Here is a 17,683-nt window from a genome sequence, read left to right on the forward strand (position 1 = left end):
AGAGCATCAGGACTTTTTGACGATCATCAATATGACCTTAAGGAGATTCTTAACGCCGCAAAGGAGAACCATAATCCTGCATTTAAACAAGAGGAGAACAATTCATTTGTTTGCTGGCAGGGACTTTCTTTACCAACCTGGATAAAACCTACCACCATGAAAGGGAATGGAGATCTGGAGTTAAAATCTAAACAAAATGGTTCATAGGTTGTCAACTGGGGTTGACTTTAAGCACAATGTAGTGTCCAATTCTAAAGAAGAGCAAAAGGGACATACTGATTTGACAGAGGATTTTGTATCAGTTTACCTAAAGGAATTTGAAAAACATAGGGATTGTCAGCAAGTGACGTGTTGTTTGACAAAGTTACTGAGACTATACCAATTATGCCTTCTTTTAAGGACAATGGAAAGCTGTGCAAAGTGAGAAGGATGATATTCTGTGATGCATCAAAAAGTGAAGCAAATTCTCATTTGAGAGAAGACGCATTCAAGTTGACTTTAAATCTTAAATGTCACCGGCAATTCGTGGTAACAAGTTAATCTGTGTTAAGTGTGATATGGGTTTGTAATGGTGAAATGTGACAAGAGAGAGAGTATTACTTGTACTGTGTGCACTAAGTTAGCTACCATGGATATGAGCTTTGAGAGAAAGAGTCCATAGAGTTCTAAGGTTTTTCCTCAGACATCACAAACTCAGACAAGGGGAGTCTGCAAGAATGGACAAGATGGTTGTGGTTGTTGGAGGTCAACCATCTTATTTCTGGGATATCACTGCAGAAGTTCCTCAGGGTAGTGTCCTAGGTCCAGCCATCTTTAGCTGCTTCTTCAATCACCTTCCCTCCACCATAAAGGTCAGAAGTGGGGATGTTTGTTGATGATTACACAATGTTCAGCACCATTCACATGTCCTCATATACTGAAGCAGTCTGTGTCCATATGCAGCAAGACCTGGACAACATTGGGTTGATAACAACCCAACATTGGGTTGATAACTGGCAAGTAATATTTGTGACACACTAGTGGCAGGCAATGACCATTTCCAATAAAAGACAATCTATCCATCCTCCCTGATGGCTCAATGGCATTCGCTGAATCCCCCACCATCAACATCCTGGGGTTTACCATTGACCAGAGACTGAATAGGACCAGTCATATAAATACTGTGGCTACAAGAGCAGGTCAGATGCTGGGAATTGTGATGGGTAACTCATCATTTGGCTTTCCAAAGCCTGTCCACCATCTACAAGGCACAAGTCAGGAGCGTGATGGAACATGCCCCACTTGCCTGAATGAGTGCAGCTCCAACACTCAAGAAACTCGACACCATCCAGATGCATTGCAGCAACCCACCAAGGCTGCTTTGACAGCATCTTCCAAACCCACGACCTCTACCATCAAGAAGGACAAGGACAGCAAATGCATGGGAACACCACCATCTGCAAGTTCAAACCTCCCCCTTCCCCATAGAAGCATTCCATGTGTGTATAACTGTGGCATGGGGTTGTCAGATGTGTTAAACATCTCATACTTTAAACTACAAAACCCTCATAAGTTGCCTACATAAACAGTGTTTGTCAATGTTGCTTTTAGTTTATTACAGTAAAAAGTCTTAAGACTTAATATTTTTGTGTGAACCTGTCAGTCCGTCCCTGGGAATTCAGATATCTTTTCACAAATTAATCGGTCTCTATAGGATCATAGTAATATAATTGGAAATAAGTGGTCTTGTCTATTAAATATTCTTTTAATTATGTAGCTTATTTAACTCTTTTTAAATAAAAACTCAGAATTCATAGGAAATTTCTGTATCACTGATGGAAACGGTGTGTTGATTGTGTTGAGAGGGTGGTTCTGGGAGCTTCAAGAGTGTGGGACATACATGGCAGCACTGGAAGAGATGGATTTGCTGTTTGCGGTGCCAGGAATGAAAGAATTATGAGGGTATGGTTGGACTGAGAAGGACAAATCTGGGTACAGGAGCATGGTGGTTGGACACGAGGTAGAAATGGGAAAGGCGTCTTGGAGTCAGAGAACATGGACAATGTGGGGGGCAGGGTGGAATTTTATCAGAAGGTAATAAATGAGGGATAAACATTGCAGAGCAGAGTAGCAAGGAGGTAGAAAGAGAGCCCACAGGACAGAAGCACAGGTATTCAAGGGGTTTGAAGGAGAATCAATTTCCTTCACCCTCCCACGATGCAGAAAAATGTTTCCTCAGCAGTGACTTAGCAATGTCTATTTCAAATAAAACAAAAACAGAATTACCTGGAAAAACTCAGCAAGTCTGGCAGCATCGGCGGAGAAGAAATCAGTCAACGTTTCGAGCCTCCATGGCCCTTCGGCAGAACTGCAGCATAGTTTCAACAAGGGAGAAATATAAATTGGTTTAAGGTGGGTGGGGGGCGGGGGGGAAGAGACACATTGAGGGTGTGGCACCCTCAATGTGTCTCTTCCCCCCCCGCCCCCCACCCACCTTAAACCAATTTATATTTCTCCCTTGTTGAAACTATGCTGCAGTTCTGCCGAAGGGCCATGGAGGCTCGAAACGTTGACTGATTTCTTCTCCGCCGACGCTGCCAGACTTGCTGAGTTTTTCCAGGTAATTCTGTTTTTGTTTTGTTTTGGATTTCCAGCATCCGCAGTAGCTTTTAGCTTTTTGTTTTTATCTATTTCAAATAACACAGGATTCCTAAGCATATGAGCGACAAAGCATTCACTGCTTCTGAGAAGTGGAAACTTCTATTTAGAATACAACTCAGTAATATCTATTTTAAATAACACAACTTTCTCCCAGTCACTAGGAGGAAAGCATTCAAAGAATGCTACACAGCCTCACAGTGAATAGTGATCAAAATGGCACTCCAAACATTCCTGATAACTGGTTTGTTGTGTTTATAAATACTTAAAAATTGGAAGCAACATTTTAAAAGCTCAAACTTCAATTTGGTCACTGGCATTAGGGTAGCAGGTAAATGTCTTAGCCAGTTTTGCCATTGCTCAGCCTGTCTGAGGCTGTCTATATTTTGAAAGGATTCTGGTAGTGGCAAAGTAGTAGCCATTTTTCATCCTGCTTCGAGGTCGTCTTTTCCCACACTGTTCGTCTTGCAGTCACTTGGCTGCCCCTAGTTATTTCGCTGTCTCCTGTGTGATTGCTGAGTTGGCCTCAAAGTCCTTCACCCGCAGCTCTGCACTGTTGATGGGCTTCATTTGACACTTTTCCCCCTGTTTCTATTGTTCCTTGGTGGGCGTAGTCACTGCTGCCACCATCTGTTATTGTGGGTTACTCTTGTAATTCGTTGGCTTCTTAATCTATCTTGCTGGAGGCAATGGTCTTTTGTTTAAAGAATTTATCATATAAAGAAATGTTTTTGAAGGTTAAATAAGACCAACACATAGCTGGAGCTACTCCGATATGCTTCAGACTCATCTCATCTCTCAGTGAGTGACATCACTGTGACATAGATACTGAGCATGAGCGTAAGGAACTATGATTAGAGTGAACCCTTTGCTCTACAACTGAATGGCACTTTTTGCTTGGCCTTTTCTTAGGGTTTTAAAATATGACAGAAATATTGGTGCATTGGTTTAGGTCTTCCAAAATTCCCTAGATTCTAGAACAGTCCCCACAGATTGGAAGTTAAACGATATAACTCAAAGCCTAAGCATCCTTGTAACTACATGATAATTGTCAATGACAACCATCAGCTCTCTTGCCCAAAAAGTAACAATTATAAATGAGTGCAGAGTCCCATTCCTTAAAGTTGTGAATTTTTAGGTATTTAAAAATGCCAAGTTTTAATTTTAATTTTAGATTCCTTTGTGGCTTCTCTCTCAATCCAACCTGTTTCCTTTTCATTATTTCTCTCTTAATATGTGATTTGACATCACGTTACCAACCCTCATCCATCTTCCTCCTCAGTCCTTCCTTTTTTAAAAAAATCATTCATGGGATGTGGGTATCACTGGCCAGCATTTTGGCCCATCTTGGACTACTGCAGTCTATGTGGCACAGGTAGTCCCAGTGCTGCTAGGTAGAGAGTTTCAGGACTTTGACCCAACGACGACAGAATGGTGTAATATTTCCAAGTCGAGATGGTGTGTGACTTGGAGGGCAACTTGCAGTGCAAGTTTTTAAGTAGAAGTTGTTGCAGGTTTGGGAGTTGCTATGGTGCATCTTGTAAACAATACAGACTTGCAGCCACTGTGTGCCAGCAGTGGAGGTAGTGAATATTTAAGGTGGTAGGTGGGGTACTGATCAAGTAGGCTGCTTTGTACTGGGTGGTGTGGAGCTTTGAATGTTGTTGGAGTTGCACTCATCTAGGCAAGTGGAGGGTTTTCCTTTACACTCCTGACTTTGCCTTGACAAAGACTGTCTTTGGGGAGTCAGAATACCCAGCATCTTACCTACTTTTGTAGCCACAATATTTACATGGCTGGTCCAGTTACATTTTTGATCAATGGCAACACTGCTAGGATATTGAACATCAAGGGAGGAGTTGAAGGTGGTCATTGCATGTCACTTGTATGATCACTTATCAGCCCAAACTTGAATGTTGTCCAGGTTTTGTTGACCACAAGGTGAACTACTTCATTGTCAGAAGAGTAGCAAATGGAGTAAACGCTGCTCGATCATGAAACATCTCCATTTCTGACATTATAATGGAAGCAAGATCATTGATGCAATTGAAGATGGTTGGGCCTAGGACACTGCTCCGAGGAATTCCTGCAATACAATCCTGGAGCTCTCTCAATCCTTAAATCTCATTAGTTATGGAGATACACTGTTTTATTGTTCACCACAGTCCCAGATGCCCTGTTTCTGTCACTATGCTGTTATCAGTTCACATTTCCAGTAACCTGTGGGCAAAAAAACATTTAAATCTTATCATGTAAGAAGTCGTCTAATTAACAGGGCACTCTGAGATGCCCTGCTCTAGGAAAATCTGGATCAATATGATTAAGGGGTGCTTTCTAATTCACAATAAAAATACTGTTTCACAATTTAAGGGTATTCTGGGAACATTAGAATTTATGCCTTAAAATACTATGATTTTATGTTCCTAACATGATGTTGTTTGATAAGGAATGGAATCCAGAGGAGCAAGGGGACCAAGTTGAGCTGAGTGGGGTGCAAAAAATGTTTAAGGTCTGAGAGTCGTGCAATACAGTACAAACATGCTGTCTTGAAGGTGATATTCAGCTTAGAGAACAGGGGAGATTGGAATCAGAGTACATCAGGAAGAGGGACCATGGACAGTTGTAGTATTAGGTTTGGTCAGATGATCTGGTCACAACTCTTCTCTCGAGCAGTTTTTTTTTTTAAGTGCCTGCAGGTATTGTCCTACAGGAGGAAGAAATGCTGGAGAATCCTGAGAAAGGAAAGCAAAACTCCACTGGGGCTTTGGCCAAGGACCATTGGCATTGAATGAAATGTGTGGGTGCTTGGTCGGGTAGGCTTTAGTAAGTAAAACTGGACAGGAGGGGCGCAGAAGATACTCGTGTTTGGGGTGGGAACAGCAAGATTTTGTAGTTGTGGGTTTAGAACGGAGGAGGCAGGGGGAGGGGGAAAAAGAGAACTCCTTCAAGCCTATTGTTAAAAAATTTAAAATCTGTAAGTTCTATCTTATTTAAACAGCAAAACACTGCTGTTTAAAACACCCCATGACTTCATATGCGGAATATCTGTAGTACTAAAACAGATCCCCGCTGTGAATAATAACCTTTTAATGTGGTGAAGTGCTTTAAAAACACACAAAGTGCTTAAGTAACAAATTGTAAACAGGACCATGTTTTAATGTCATGGGATACACAAATCTGGACTTAGATCAATGAAGATGTAGGTTTCTGCAAAGTAATGGTACTTTCACAATACCATGAGAAACCTGCAATAAGGAATCCCGCCACTTCACTCACAAACCCAGTGACAGCAGGAACTTATGATATTAAAAGTTAATCACCAATTTAAAATGCTTTATGATCCAAGTTACTTGAATTTGTACCCAGGTCCTGCTGACGGCAACAGCAAGATAGGGATCAAGGCTCTAAAAATGGAACCAGCCACACCCCCACAGCATCATGCAGCTTGGAGATATGGGTTAGGACAACTGAATTATCTACCTTGGAAACAAAGCTGGGTGACTCAGGCAAGGTAAGAAAAATCAAGAGGAAGATTCAAGCATGACAGAAAAGCATACTGGCAGCAGCATGACAAAATAATGTTGCAGAAAATCATGTCACAAAAAGTGTGATCCAGGAAATACACATTATTCAAAATGTTTAATGCATTATGTAAAAGAATATAATCTTTGAAAGGAGTTAACCGTGGCAACAAAAGTACTTACTGTAACTGGGGACATATTCCAGAACTTTCTACAGGGGTCATTGGTGTTACCGGAGTCATAGGCGTCATTGGTATTGGGAAAATTGAAAGTGATTCATTGTTAATTGGGGTGGAAACTGTACCATTTGTTGACTGGTACGATAACTGAGTAGCATTTTCAGGTCCAGGTGTACCAACACCATTGTTACTCTGGATTTCTGACAGCAGTTGACTCTGCTCTACCTTTGCCTCTTGACTTGTATATTCTTTTGTATCATTATCCTCTTGGTCACTGAGAAAACTAAGATCTGCTGATGTAAGCTCTGTAGTAGGTTCTTGAGGTTGAAGAAGTTGAGGTGTGTAACAAGAGTCCTCAATTATTAAGTCCGAGTCATAAGCAATCATAGGATTGAAGACATGGGAATGATTTGTTGGGTGATCATCCTGAAAATAAAAAAGGATATTTAAGTCATAATTCACACAGTCGCAAACAATTTTCAAAAGTTGATAAAGTACCACATCCTCTCCATAACATTTCGATTATGAACCAATGGCCAAAGGCATTGGAACATTTCTTAAAGTTCATCCCTTTCCACTAAAGTACAAGTGCTTGCCTGTAACTCCCCTGATCACTGAGCTGGTTAAAAGAGAGTGTTGCTGCATAAGGCTGATCAAGCGTATCCCAGATTTGATTTCCTAGTTTGCAGTGAGCTTGCTGATCTCAACTGGGATGGTGGTAGGTGCACTAGAATTGTGCTCGTCACCCAAGACTCAGAGGGATAAATTCACAATGGTTCTGACTCAACACTGTTTAGTTATCCCTGCAAAACGTTTGTGGTGTGGCTAGTGGTAAGGACAGGATTGGGCTTATGTTCTGTATCTTCTGCAGTTAAATAATCTTCCAAGACTCACTGAGAAAGTTTGCAAATAGATACTCGATTGAAGTACCAGAAGGCAACCAACATCCCAACAAGGAATCAGCATTGTGTCCTGATGAAAGATGATTGACCTGAAATATTAACTGTTTCTTTCTCCACAGATGTTGCCAGACCTGTTGAGTATTTCCTGGTTTTATTTCACAATTCCAGCATCTGAATCACTTTACTCTTGTACCAGTGAAGGAATCAACATCCTTAGGTTGTGGGAAGTTGGCAGGGAAAACAAAATACGCATCTTTTGTATTATTTTATCAGTACAGATATTAAGGGGATAAACAAGACATTTCACAGAGCAGATTCCAATAACCAGCAATGAGATGAAAGACTGTTTTTGCTGATGTTGAGTTGAGGGAAGAACATTGGCCAGAGTAGGAGAGCTTAGTATTATTCTTCAAATAGTGCAAGGGAACTTCATCACTATCTGCAATATGATTGAAAGCCTTGATTTAACATTTTGACTGAAGGATTACACTTCCACAAAGCAGCACTCTCATCTACAACACTAAACTATCATGCTGGATTATATGCTTAAATCCTGAAGTGGTGTTTGTACCCACAGCATTCAGGCTTGCATCTTTATCATTGATAAATGCCTTTAACAAAGATACAGCGGTGTGAAAACATGTAGGCAAAAATTCATTCCAGTAACCTTTGGGCTTTGTACAAGAAAAAGGCTCCTGAACTGGACAGAAAGTTAAAACACATTTTGCATTTACATAATGGGAATATCACCTACGTCCAAAGAGTGAGATAGTAAACAAGATCTTTTTCTGTTCAAAAAAGACGAAATTCAAAGACCAAGGGCAGAATTTTATGGCCCCCACCAATGCCAGGAACAGGGGTGGCTAGGGTCTGAAAACATCGGTGCCAGCTGGTGTCAGTTTCCCAACCCCATTCCTGGCCATTTATGCCTTCCAAACCCACGACCACTACCACCTAGAAGGACAAGGGCAGCAGATAAATGGGAACACCACCACCTGGAAGTTCCCCTCCAAGTCACATAGCCTTCTGACTTGGAAATATATTGCCGTTCCTTCACCGTCACTGGGTCAAAATTCTGGAACTCCCTCCCTAACAGCACTGTGGGTATACCCACACCACATGGACTTCAGTGGTTCAAGGAGGCAGCTCACCACCACCTTCTTAACAGCAACTAGGGATGGGCAGTAAATGCTGGCCCAGCCAGTGAAGCCCACGTCCCATGAATGGAAAAAAAAATTGATGCCTGCCAGGACAATCCACCCCTACGAGGTGGGCAGCCAATTAGTCTCATTAAGAATGTTTAAAAGAGGCCAACTAGGGTTTTCCGGTCAGCCTCCAATTTCCCAGTGTGATTGGGGTGGGGGTGGGCAGTTTAACTGCCTGGCAGTGGACATCCAGTGGCAGGCTGGGGTGCTAGCCATAAGGCCTTTTGGCCCTCCCTGCCTGCCTGTGTAGGTGTAGCCAAAGGCTACCTGTATGAAGGATTCCCACCCTACTCATTCCAGCCCTCCACAGTGGTGGCCTGGCTGCATTTTGGTGAGTTGAAGCACCTGTCAGTTACTTACCCTTTACCTGCTGCCCTGCTCAAGCTTGAGGGTTTCTGATTGGCCCTCCAGCTTACAGCGCTCGCCTGCCACCCTTAGTTCAAAAGTCAACCTCCATGCTAATTAAGGGGCACCTCTGTGAAAATCCCTGCTCAGTGACTATTTCCCCCATGAGTGGATTTGAGTTCCGAGAAAAGTCCCAGCTCCCATTTGCCATCCCTAAAATGAAAAAATCGCTCCCAACTTGAAGATGGACTGCAGCAGTTCGAGAAGGTGCCTCACCACCACTTTTTCCAAGGGCAATTATGGATGGGTATAAAAAAAACTGGGCATTGCCAGCAATGCTTACATCCCATGAAAGAAACATAGGATGCACCTTGACTGTGAAAAAGGCAGGGCTCAGCGAAGAAGATAACAGCATTTGGATGGATCCATCAAAGAATCTATGATTGTGCCCAGATACCTGCGGAATGTGACACTCCAGTAGGCTGGTCAAGTGGTAACTGAGGATTATCAAGAGTGTGAAATAGTTTCAAAATTTTGGTACTGAGATACCTGTTCCAAAATAGACATGGCATCCCAAAGATTGTCAGCTTCAATTTTCCAGATTTCCTGAATCAGGTCAGTGTGAAGACAAATACTGATCACAAGACAAAAAAAAAAACTTCAAAGATGCACCTTGTCCCATAAGAGCAACACAACATGATGAAAGTGTTTAAATTGTGAAAAGATGGGGCAGGGTAGATTAAAAAGTAGACTGTTTTTGATAGTTCAGCAAACACAAGGGACCATAGTTTTTTTTAAATAAACATAAGCGACTTAGAACAGAAAGCAGTAGTAACTTCTTACAAAAAGGTGTTGCTGTGGAATTCACTTTCAGGGTTTGAGATTGGAACAGAAACAATGGGCGGAATTTTCCGTGCCCGTTGGCATTGGACATCATGGCAGACGTGAGCAGAAAATATGGTGGGGAGGCCAAAAAAAAAGATTGGTTCCACGAAGTCGTGAAACCAGTTTGTGATCGTCCGCTTCGCCTTTCCCACCACCAGAAACTTCATTGTAATACATCTACACATTATAAGCCTGCTCGCCAGAATCATCCCCCCACGCTGGATCATTCGGGCACATTGCACGCCAACGTGTTTCACAACTGAACATAAGTGACGTGCACCTGGCAAGCTGCACTTCACTTGGAACGGAGGTTTGTTTGCCGATTTTGCTTCAGGCAGCACTCGCAGTCATCAGCACCAGGCTTTGCAGGCAGCACCACGTCACTTTTAGTGGGGCTCACGGGCAGGTCTCTACTTACGAGACTAGCTGTAAGGCAAATGTGGCTTTTCAATGGCTGCAGGGCTATAGCTTTTCCTGCGGAAAGGGGAGAAGTGGCCTCAGGCAAGGGAAGAGGCTGCAGAACTAGGGCATTACTGGGGAAGGGGAGTTTCCCAGAGTGTGTGTGGGGACACATGTTGATCTGTGCAAGTGGCCTCAAGAGGGTGAAGAGGCTATCTCCAGAGGAAAATGAGGCCAGATGGGGATGTGAGGGTATGTGAGAGAATGGGTGGTGATGTCCCTTGAGCTGGCAGTGAGTGAGATGCCGGTGGATGTGTGATGGGCTTGAGAGTGCGAGTTTAGAGAGATGAGATGGTTGCCTTACCCTGGCAGCATGGATGAGATCATTCATCCTCCACCTGCATTGGATGGCCAACCTGTTCTGTGCAGTGTTGGCACTGACCACCACTGCCACTACCTCCCAAGCTGGAGTGGCAAGACTGATGGGCCTCCTGCGGCCACAGCAGGGGTAGAAGACATCATGGCGGGCTCCAATGGTGTCCAAAGGTCATTCCAGTGATGCGTCACTGAATCAGGGAGCTGTAGTCATCTTGCTTTTTGGGACCATGTCTTCTGTGCAGCAGTCCTGTGCTGGAAGCACAGAGCTGCATGCACAGCCGCACTTTAAATATGGCGGCCGCCGTGAGGAAGCGGCGAGGCGGGTGAACCAGAGGTTGCTCACCAGCAAAACGGCGCGTTTCCCAGCAATGCATGATTAATGAGATGGGATTGGGACAATACGGCACGATAACTTGACACTGCAGCCAGTGGGTAAAATGTCCTTTTTCCCCACTCGCTACTGCACTTCAATGTCAATCTTCAAGATTAAATTGGATGAATAATGAATAGAAGCAATGTAGGAACAGTGAGTAAATGTGATTAAAACTGTTTTCTTATAATGGAGAGAAAACACTTTCTATGTTGCAAGTTCTAATTATTTCAGTGGATGAAAAAAAGTTCTTCGTTGTAAGTTTATAAGATCAAAGAATGGGCTTGACAGGTATGTTGAGTATAATAAAAGTAATCTGTGTTTGTTTTATTAATCACTCAGCTGAGTCTTTCAATACAATTACTGGTAAGCCTTTCTGTAGTCAGTGGGCACAAAGTCTTCATGAGTTCCAGTACTGAGTGATGTTTACTCTTTGAAACACATTGAACTTGAGGGACACTCAGACTGTCCAATCTTGAAGGACCCCAGCACATACTACCACTGCCATACCAGATATCTTCATGTCTACTTCTGGCTGAAGCATTACTTCCTAACGCTAGAACCAATCTTATTAAAAGATATGATAGACATGGGGAATAATCTTCCAGATAAGAACATCCTTTTGCATTAAAACATTTAAAACCTGTTGGCAGTTTCCCAGTAGGCACTGAATTGAGTAAAAAATTTTTTTAAAATAAATGAATCCTTCCTGACAAAAAACAGTTTGTTCCAGTTGAAGACAGCCTGTGATTTCATTACATTATGCAGGATTTCACCTACATTAAAATCTACTCAATCAAACCAATCATGAGCAGATCTAAGTATCTAGCCTAATGCTCCCAGCACCGCCCTCCTCCCACTCCCCTACCAACTAGGGAGGTACAGCTATTGCAAAGGACCACCTTATAAGCTATTTTGAGCACAACAACAATCCAGCCTTGAACTGGAAAATTTCATTGACTTCGCACTTCCAATTTCCGTTCTTTTCTCACCTTCACCTGATTCATCTATAACTCTTCCCTTCCTTGGCTTCTCAGTCTCCATTTCTGGGGATAGGCTTTCTACTAATATTCATTACAAGCCCATGGACTCCCACAGCTACCTGAACTACACTTCCTCACACCCAAACTTCCTTTAAGGACTGTATTCTACTCTCCTGTTTTCTCAGTCACACATTCAAACAATGCAACCTTCTATACTAGCGTTTCCCAGATGTCTTCCTTTGTCCTCAACTGAGGATTTCTCTCTCAGCACCCCACCCCCACTCAACATGGTCGAAGGGTCCTCCACCATGTCTAATTTACTTCACAAACTCTTTCACTCATCCCCTCCATCCCAGAACCATGATAGGATTCCTCCTGTCCTCACCTTACACCTCACAGACCATCTGCCACCTCCAGTATGATGCCATCAAACATCTGCTGTCCCCTTTCAGCATTCTGAATGGACCATTCCCTCCGTGGCAGCCTAGTCCACTCCTCAGCCACCCCAACACCTCCTCCCTTTCCTATGAGATTGATCCACGCAAGCACAGTAGATGCAACACCTACCCTTTTACCTCCTTCCTTCTCACCATTCAAGGCCCCAAACACTCCTTCCAAGTGAAACAATGATTTGTGTTTGTACTTCATTTAATGTAGTCACTGCTCATGGTGTGGTCTCCTCTACATTGGGGAGAGCAGATACAGACTGGGTGACCAGTCTGGTCTCCTCTACATTGGGGAGAGCAGATACAGACTGGGTGACCAGTCTGGTCTCCTCTACATTGGGGAGAGCAGATACAGACTGGGTGACCAGTCTGGTCTCCTCTACATTGGGGAGAGCAGATACAGACTGGGTGACCAGTCTGGTCTCCTCTACATTGGGGAGAGCAGATACAGACTGGGTGACCAGTCTGGTCTCCTCTACATTGGGGAGAGCAGATACAGACTGGGTGACCAGTCTGGTCTCCTCTACATTGGGGAGAGCAGATACAGACTGGGTGACCAGTCTGGTCTCCTCTACATTGGGGAGAGCAGATACAGACTGGGTGACCAGTCTGGTCTCCTCTACATTGGGGAGAGCAGATACAGACTGGGTGACCAGTCTGGTCTCCTCTACATTGGGGAGAGCAGATACAGACTGGGTGACCAGTCTGGTCTCCTCTACATTGGGGAGAGCAGATACAGACTGGGTGACCAGTCTGGTCTCCTCTACATTGGGGAGAGCAGATACAGACTGGGTGACCAGTCTGGTCTCCTCTACATTGGGGAGAGCAGATACAGACTGGGTGACCAGTCTGGTCTCCTCTACATTGGGGAGAGCAGATACAGACTGGGTGACCAGTCTGGTCTCCTCTACATTGGGGAGAGCAGATACAGACTGGGTGACCAGTCTGGTCTCCTCTACATTGGGGAGAGCAGATACAGACTGGGTGACCGCTTTGCCGAACACCTCCATTCAGTCCACAACTATGATTTGGAGTTTCCTTTTGCATGTCATTTTGCCACCACTCTGATCTTTCTGTTCTTAGCCTATTACAGTGTTCCAATGAAGCTTGAGGAAAAGCACATCACCTTTTGACTCAACACTCTTCAAACTATTGGACTCAACACTCAGTTCAATAATTTTGTATCATAACTTCTACCTCCATTCTGTTTCATGTCTTTTTGGTTTGGTTTCTTTCCTCTTAATTCCTTGACTTTGCATTCTGCATTCTGCTGCTATCCAGCCATTTACACCTCACCTAGACACTATTATTAGACACTCCTTACACGTTACCACTCCCTTTAGCTATTGCACCATGAAACCTTCTGTTATTCAATTTTTCCTGTCCTCCACCCCATCACAGACCTTCCCTTTTGTTCTTCCTCCCCCACACCTCCCCACTTGCTGAAAACCTATTAAATTTCTATCTTTCCTCAGTTCTGATGAATAGTCACAAACCTGAAATATTAACTCTGTTTCTCTCTCCACAAATGTTGCCTGGCCTATTGAGCATTTCCAGCATTTTCTGTTTGTGTTCCAGCTTGGACTTAGCGTGCTCAATGCATCTTAAGAAGTAATTAACAGCAAAATGGGAAAATTAAGCATTCCAGGAACTTGGAAATATGATTGAATTAGTAGCGAATTATGTGATGACGGAAACCGCAAAATTCTTCTCATGTTATATTGCTGCATTTGATCCAGGAGCTTGCTACAGTTGCCACCTTTTAAGTTGTAATTGCAGTTACTTTGTAAACAAACAAATAAGGCAGAATTAAGCAGGAATACATGATTAGATTTTTTTTGCCAATGCTCATATGATTGAACTGTATAGTTTAATGTGTCTTTTAAAAATGTATGTAGCAAGGCCATAGCCTAAATTTAAAAATAAATCCCATTTTACATATGGTAAAGTACTCAAACCCCTTCACTAACCAAAAAAATACAAAGATAAATATCTTATTTTAATCCCTCCCCTTTGAACAAAATGCAACTATATTATTCAATCTAACGATTGGCTTTGAAAAGCAACACGGTGCAGTTTCACTAATGTTATACCGTCAAGAAAAGTTTCAGAACGGTAACAATTAACTTACTGAAATTCCTTCCTCTCTCGACACCCTTTCTTACAGCCATTCTTATTACTAAAGAAAAAATGCACTTACGTTTTCGATGGACTGGTCAAAATAACTTTCTAAGGATGATTCCATAATGATGTTGAAAGAAGTTGCTAATATTTCAGTACGGTAGGTAAGAAGCAATGTTTCTATTTTAGTTCGCTGCTGAACTCGTTCCCGAGAGCTGTTCATCCCAATCCCCACGTGGCCCTTGGCTGCACGTAAAACATGTAAATTGCAGTTTACAGAATTTTGTATTTCATATGTTATATTAGTCCATAAAGGTTAACTTTTGAGTCACAACGACTTGGCATTTATATTGTTTCTATCAAATCGATTTCAAAGTTAATAAGTATCCATTGAATACAACACAATCAAAGCTGAAATGTGACATTTCTTCCTTCACAAACTAGTAATTGGCAATTAAACATCGTTATAATCAAATCTGGGCACCATTCATTTTCTTTCTTGTAATAACATGCGGTCCATGTCTTTCTTTAACCTTCGAAGTTTCATCTTGTTTCCTATGGCTTTGGTGTGGGTCGAAATATATTTTTCCGATGCCAAGGATTGATTACATAATTACAAGTACTGGTTTGGCCAAGTTCAGTCCAATAATGTGAGGGACATTATCCCGTTCTTCTGGACAAGGACGGTCTGTTCAAATTACACTTGTGTGCCTGGCATTTAAATGGCTATCACTTAAATGATAATTTCAAAATGTAGTATGGCAGAAAGTCAGACCATTGGGCGTTGTGTCGTTGTACTTCGCAGTCACTCTGATATAAACTAGCTAACCGAATGTGTGCAAGAGTTAGGGGGCCCCCTTTCTAGTCATATTCCATCTTAAACCCAACAGCAGGTCCTCTAGTCTGTTTGCTTTATGCAATGGGTGATTAGAAATCAATAGATGTGGGGGAAAATGTAGACAAAAATTGAGCAGCGACTCCCTCAGGTAGAGGAATAGGAACTGCAATCTCTGGCAAAGTTCAAAAAATACAAAAATGGAGTTTCATTCTGGATGCAAAATGGTAAGGAAAATTGAATTTTTAGAGTGAATAATTCAGTATTTTTGGCAAGGAGGAGAGCACGTTGTAATACATGTCTAATGCAAATGACTTTTTAAAAAAATAATAATAATGTCCCTGTACCCTATATTGACAAGAAAAAACAATTAGCCAGATGAAGTTGTGAGTTCTCCTTAACATGGAAAAATAAAAGTGGGTCAAATACTCTACCAAGCAACCAATTTTAATTCCATGCAAATGGAGAGGAATTTAATCTTACCTGCCTCTTTGAAATTATAAATTAATACTGAATCAGTATGTTACTTCTCAACTATTGCATTTGGAGTCCAAATAGGCACATTCCGTGATCAATTAGAGGTTAAGTAAATTGTTGACAGAAGCTTGTTTTGGCAGCAATACTATCCTGCTTCCTGAGGAGGAGAGGGGTGCTGGCTTCTTGATGCTCTTAAATTGGCACCAGCTTAACCCCTCCCGTTGCAGACACCCCAAGTTAATCAGAAAACAACTACCTTTTTTAAAAAGACTGTTTAATTGTGACTTTCTGAATGTGATTATTGAGTCTACAAGGTGGAAGTATAATATGCATTTGGTATGTGTGCTACTTCAATGTGTGATGGATATGCTAGCCTTTTTTTATATGTATTTAGATTGAATAAATGTGAGTTGACAAGATCTTTGTACATGGATAGTGATGGGATTGAATGACACATAAGCAAAGAGTCTATTTCTCTTAGATTGTTTGTCTGCTGGAACAGGTTATGTGTGGAACTGGAGCATATGAGTGTTTTACCGTTTTTTGAGAAAGTCCTTAGGAAGAAAGACATTGGGTTTATCTGAGGTGTGTAGGTTAGTAAAGTTTGTTTAGTTACGCATTACTTTCTCCTGGAGCTTATTTAATTATCTTATGAAGTCTGAGATTAATTTACCAATGTTCTGCCTGATATTTGTCACATGTTTTTTATTTCTTTAGCCAGAAAGTGTAGAGCATCAATGGAAAACAGATTAGGGTGAAAGAAGAGCACCAAACAGCTAAAAAGCTAAGGAAGGGGCAGGCAGCCAGCCAATTTTTATGAATGAGAGTTTGATTTTATTTTACATATGGGTGTTTGCTTTTTTAGGCGTAGGCATTGGAATTTGTTGAATATCAATAGAGAGCAATGCAAGCAGTTGCCAAAATTCACAAGTCCTGTGATTTTTAAAATATATATTCTTATTAAATACTTTGACTCAAGAACAACTTGTAGTTATGTAGTTAATGCAGTAAAATGTCCCAAAGCATTGTCAGAAAAACAGACACTGAGCCACACAGGAGGTCTTGGGACAGATGATCAAAAGCTTGTTCAGAGAGATAGGTTTTAAGGAGTAGTTGTTGTTGTTGTAAAGAAGGAGCAGCTGTGAAGTTTAAGTGGGAATTCCAGAGCTTAGAGCCTAGACAGCTGAAAGCACGGCTGCCAGTGGTGCAGTGATTAAAATGAGAGATGTATAAGAGGTCAGAATTGAAGGAGTGCAGAGACCTTGGAACGTTCTCGGGCCAATGGAGGTTACAGAGATAGGGAGGAAAAAGGCCATGCAAGGATTTGAAAACAGGATGAGAATTTTAAAATTGATGTGTTGCTGCACAGGGAGCTAATGCCAGTCAGCACGTCCAGGAGTGATAGGTAAACAGGATTCTGTGCTAGTTAGGATCCAGGCAGCCTAGTTTTGGATGAGATTAAGTTTTTGGAGGGTAGGTGATGGGAGGATGGCTAGGTGAGCACTGGAGCAGTCTAGTATAGAGGTAACAAAAACAAGGATGAGTGTTTCAGCAGTAGATAAGCTAAGATAAGGGCAGAGCCAGGCAGTTACTGTGATGGAAGCAGGCAGTCTTGCTTATGAAGTGGACATGTGGTCAGTAGCTCATCTCAGAATCAAATACAACACCAATATTGCAAATGCTCTTTGTTTCAGACTGCTGTCAGGGAGAGGGATGAAGTTGGTAACTAGGGTTTGGCGCAGGAACTGAAAACAGTGATATCAGTCTTCTCAATATTTAATTGGAGGAAATTTCTGCTCATCCAGTGCTAGATGTCAGATAAGCTGTCTGATAATTTAGCAGCAGTGGAGGAGGTGACAGAGGTGGTGGTGAGGCAGAGCTTGGTGTTGTAAGTGTACACATGAAAACTGATGTTGCACGTTTGGATGAGGTTGATGAAGCTAATGCAGTTGATGTGGTGTACATGGACTTCAAAAGGACATTTGATAAAGCGACACATA

The 17,683-nt window shown here is 42.2% G+C and overlaps 1 protein-coding gene across 1 annotated transcript in view; it reads right to left on the minus strand.

Moving 5' to 3' along the window:
• Positions 1-14,594, minus strand: part of LOC144693572 (TATA box-binding protein-like 2) — a 54,913-nt gene extending 40,319 nt beyond the window's left edge. The window contains exons 1-2 of the mRNA XM_078563414.1: positions 14,451-14,594; positions 6,342-6,763 (exon numbers count right to left, since the gene is read on the minus strand). Of these exons, the coding sequence (XP_078419540.1) occupies positions 6,342-6,763; positions 14,451-14,594 (566 nt within the window). The remainder of the gene's footprint in view (positions 1-6,341; positions 6,764-14,450) is intronic.
• Between the last annotated feature and the right edge of the window lie 3,089 nt (positions 14,595-17,683).

Source organism: Cetorhinus maximus, chromosome 18, assembly GCF_964194155.1.
Source record: "Cetorhinus maximus chromosome 18, sCetMax3.hap1.1, whole genome shotgun sequence".
Lineage (NCBI taxonomy): Eukaryota > Metazoa > Chordata > Chondrichthyes > Lamniformes > Cetorhinidae > Cetorhinus > Cetorhinus maximus.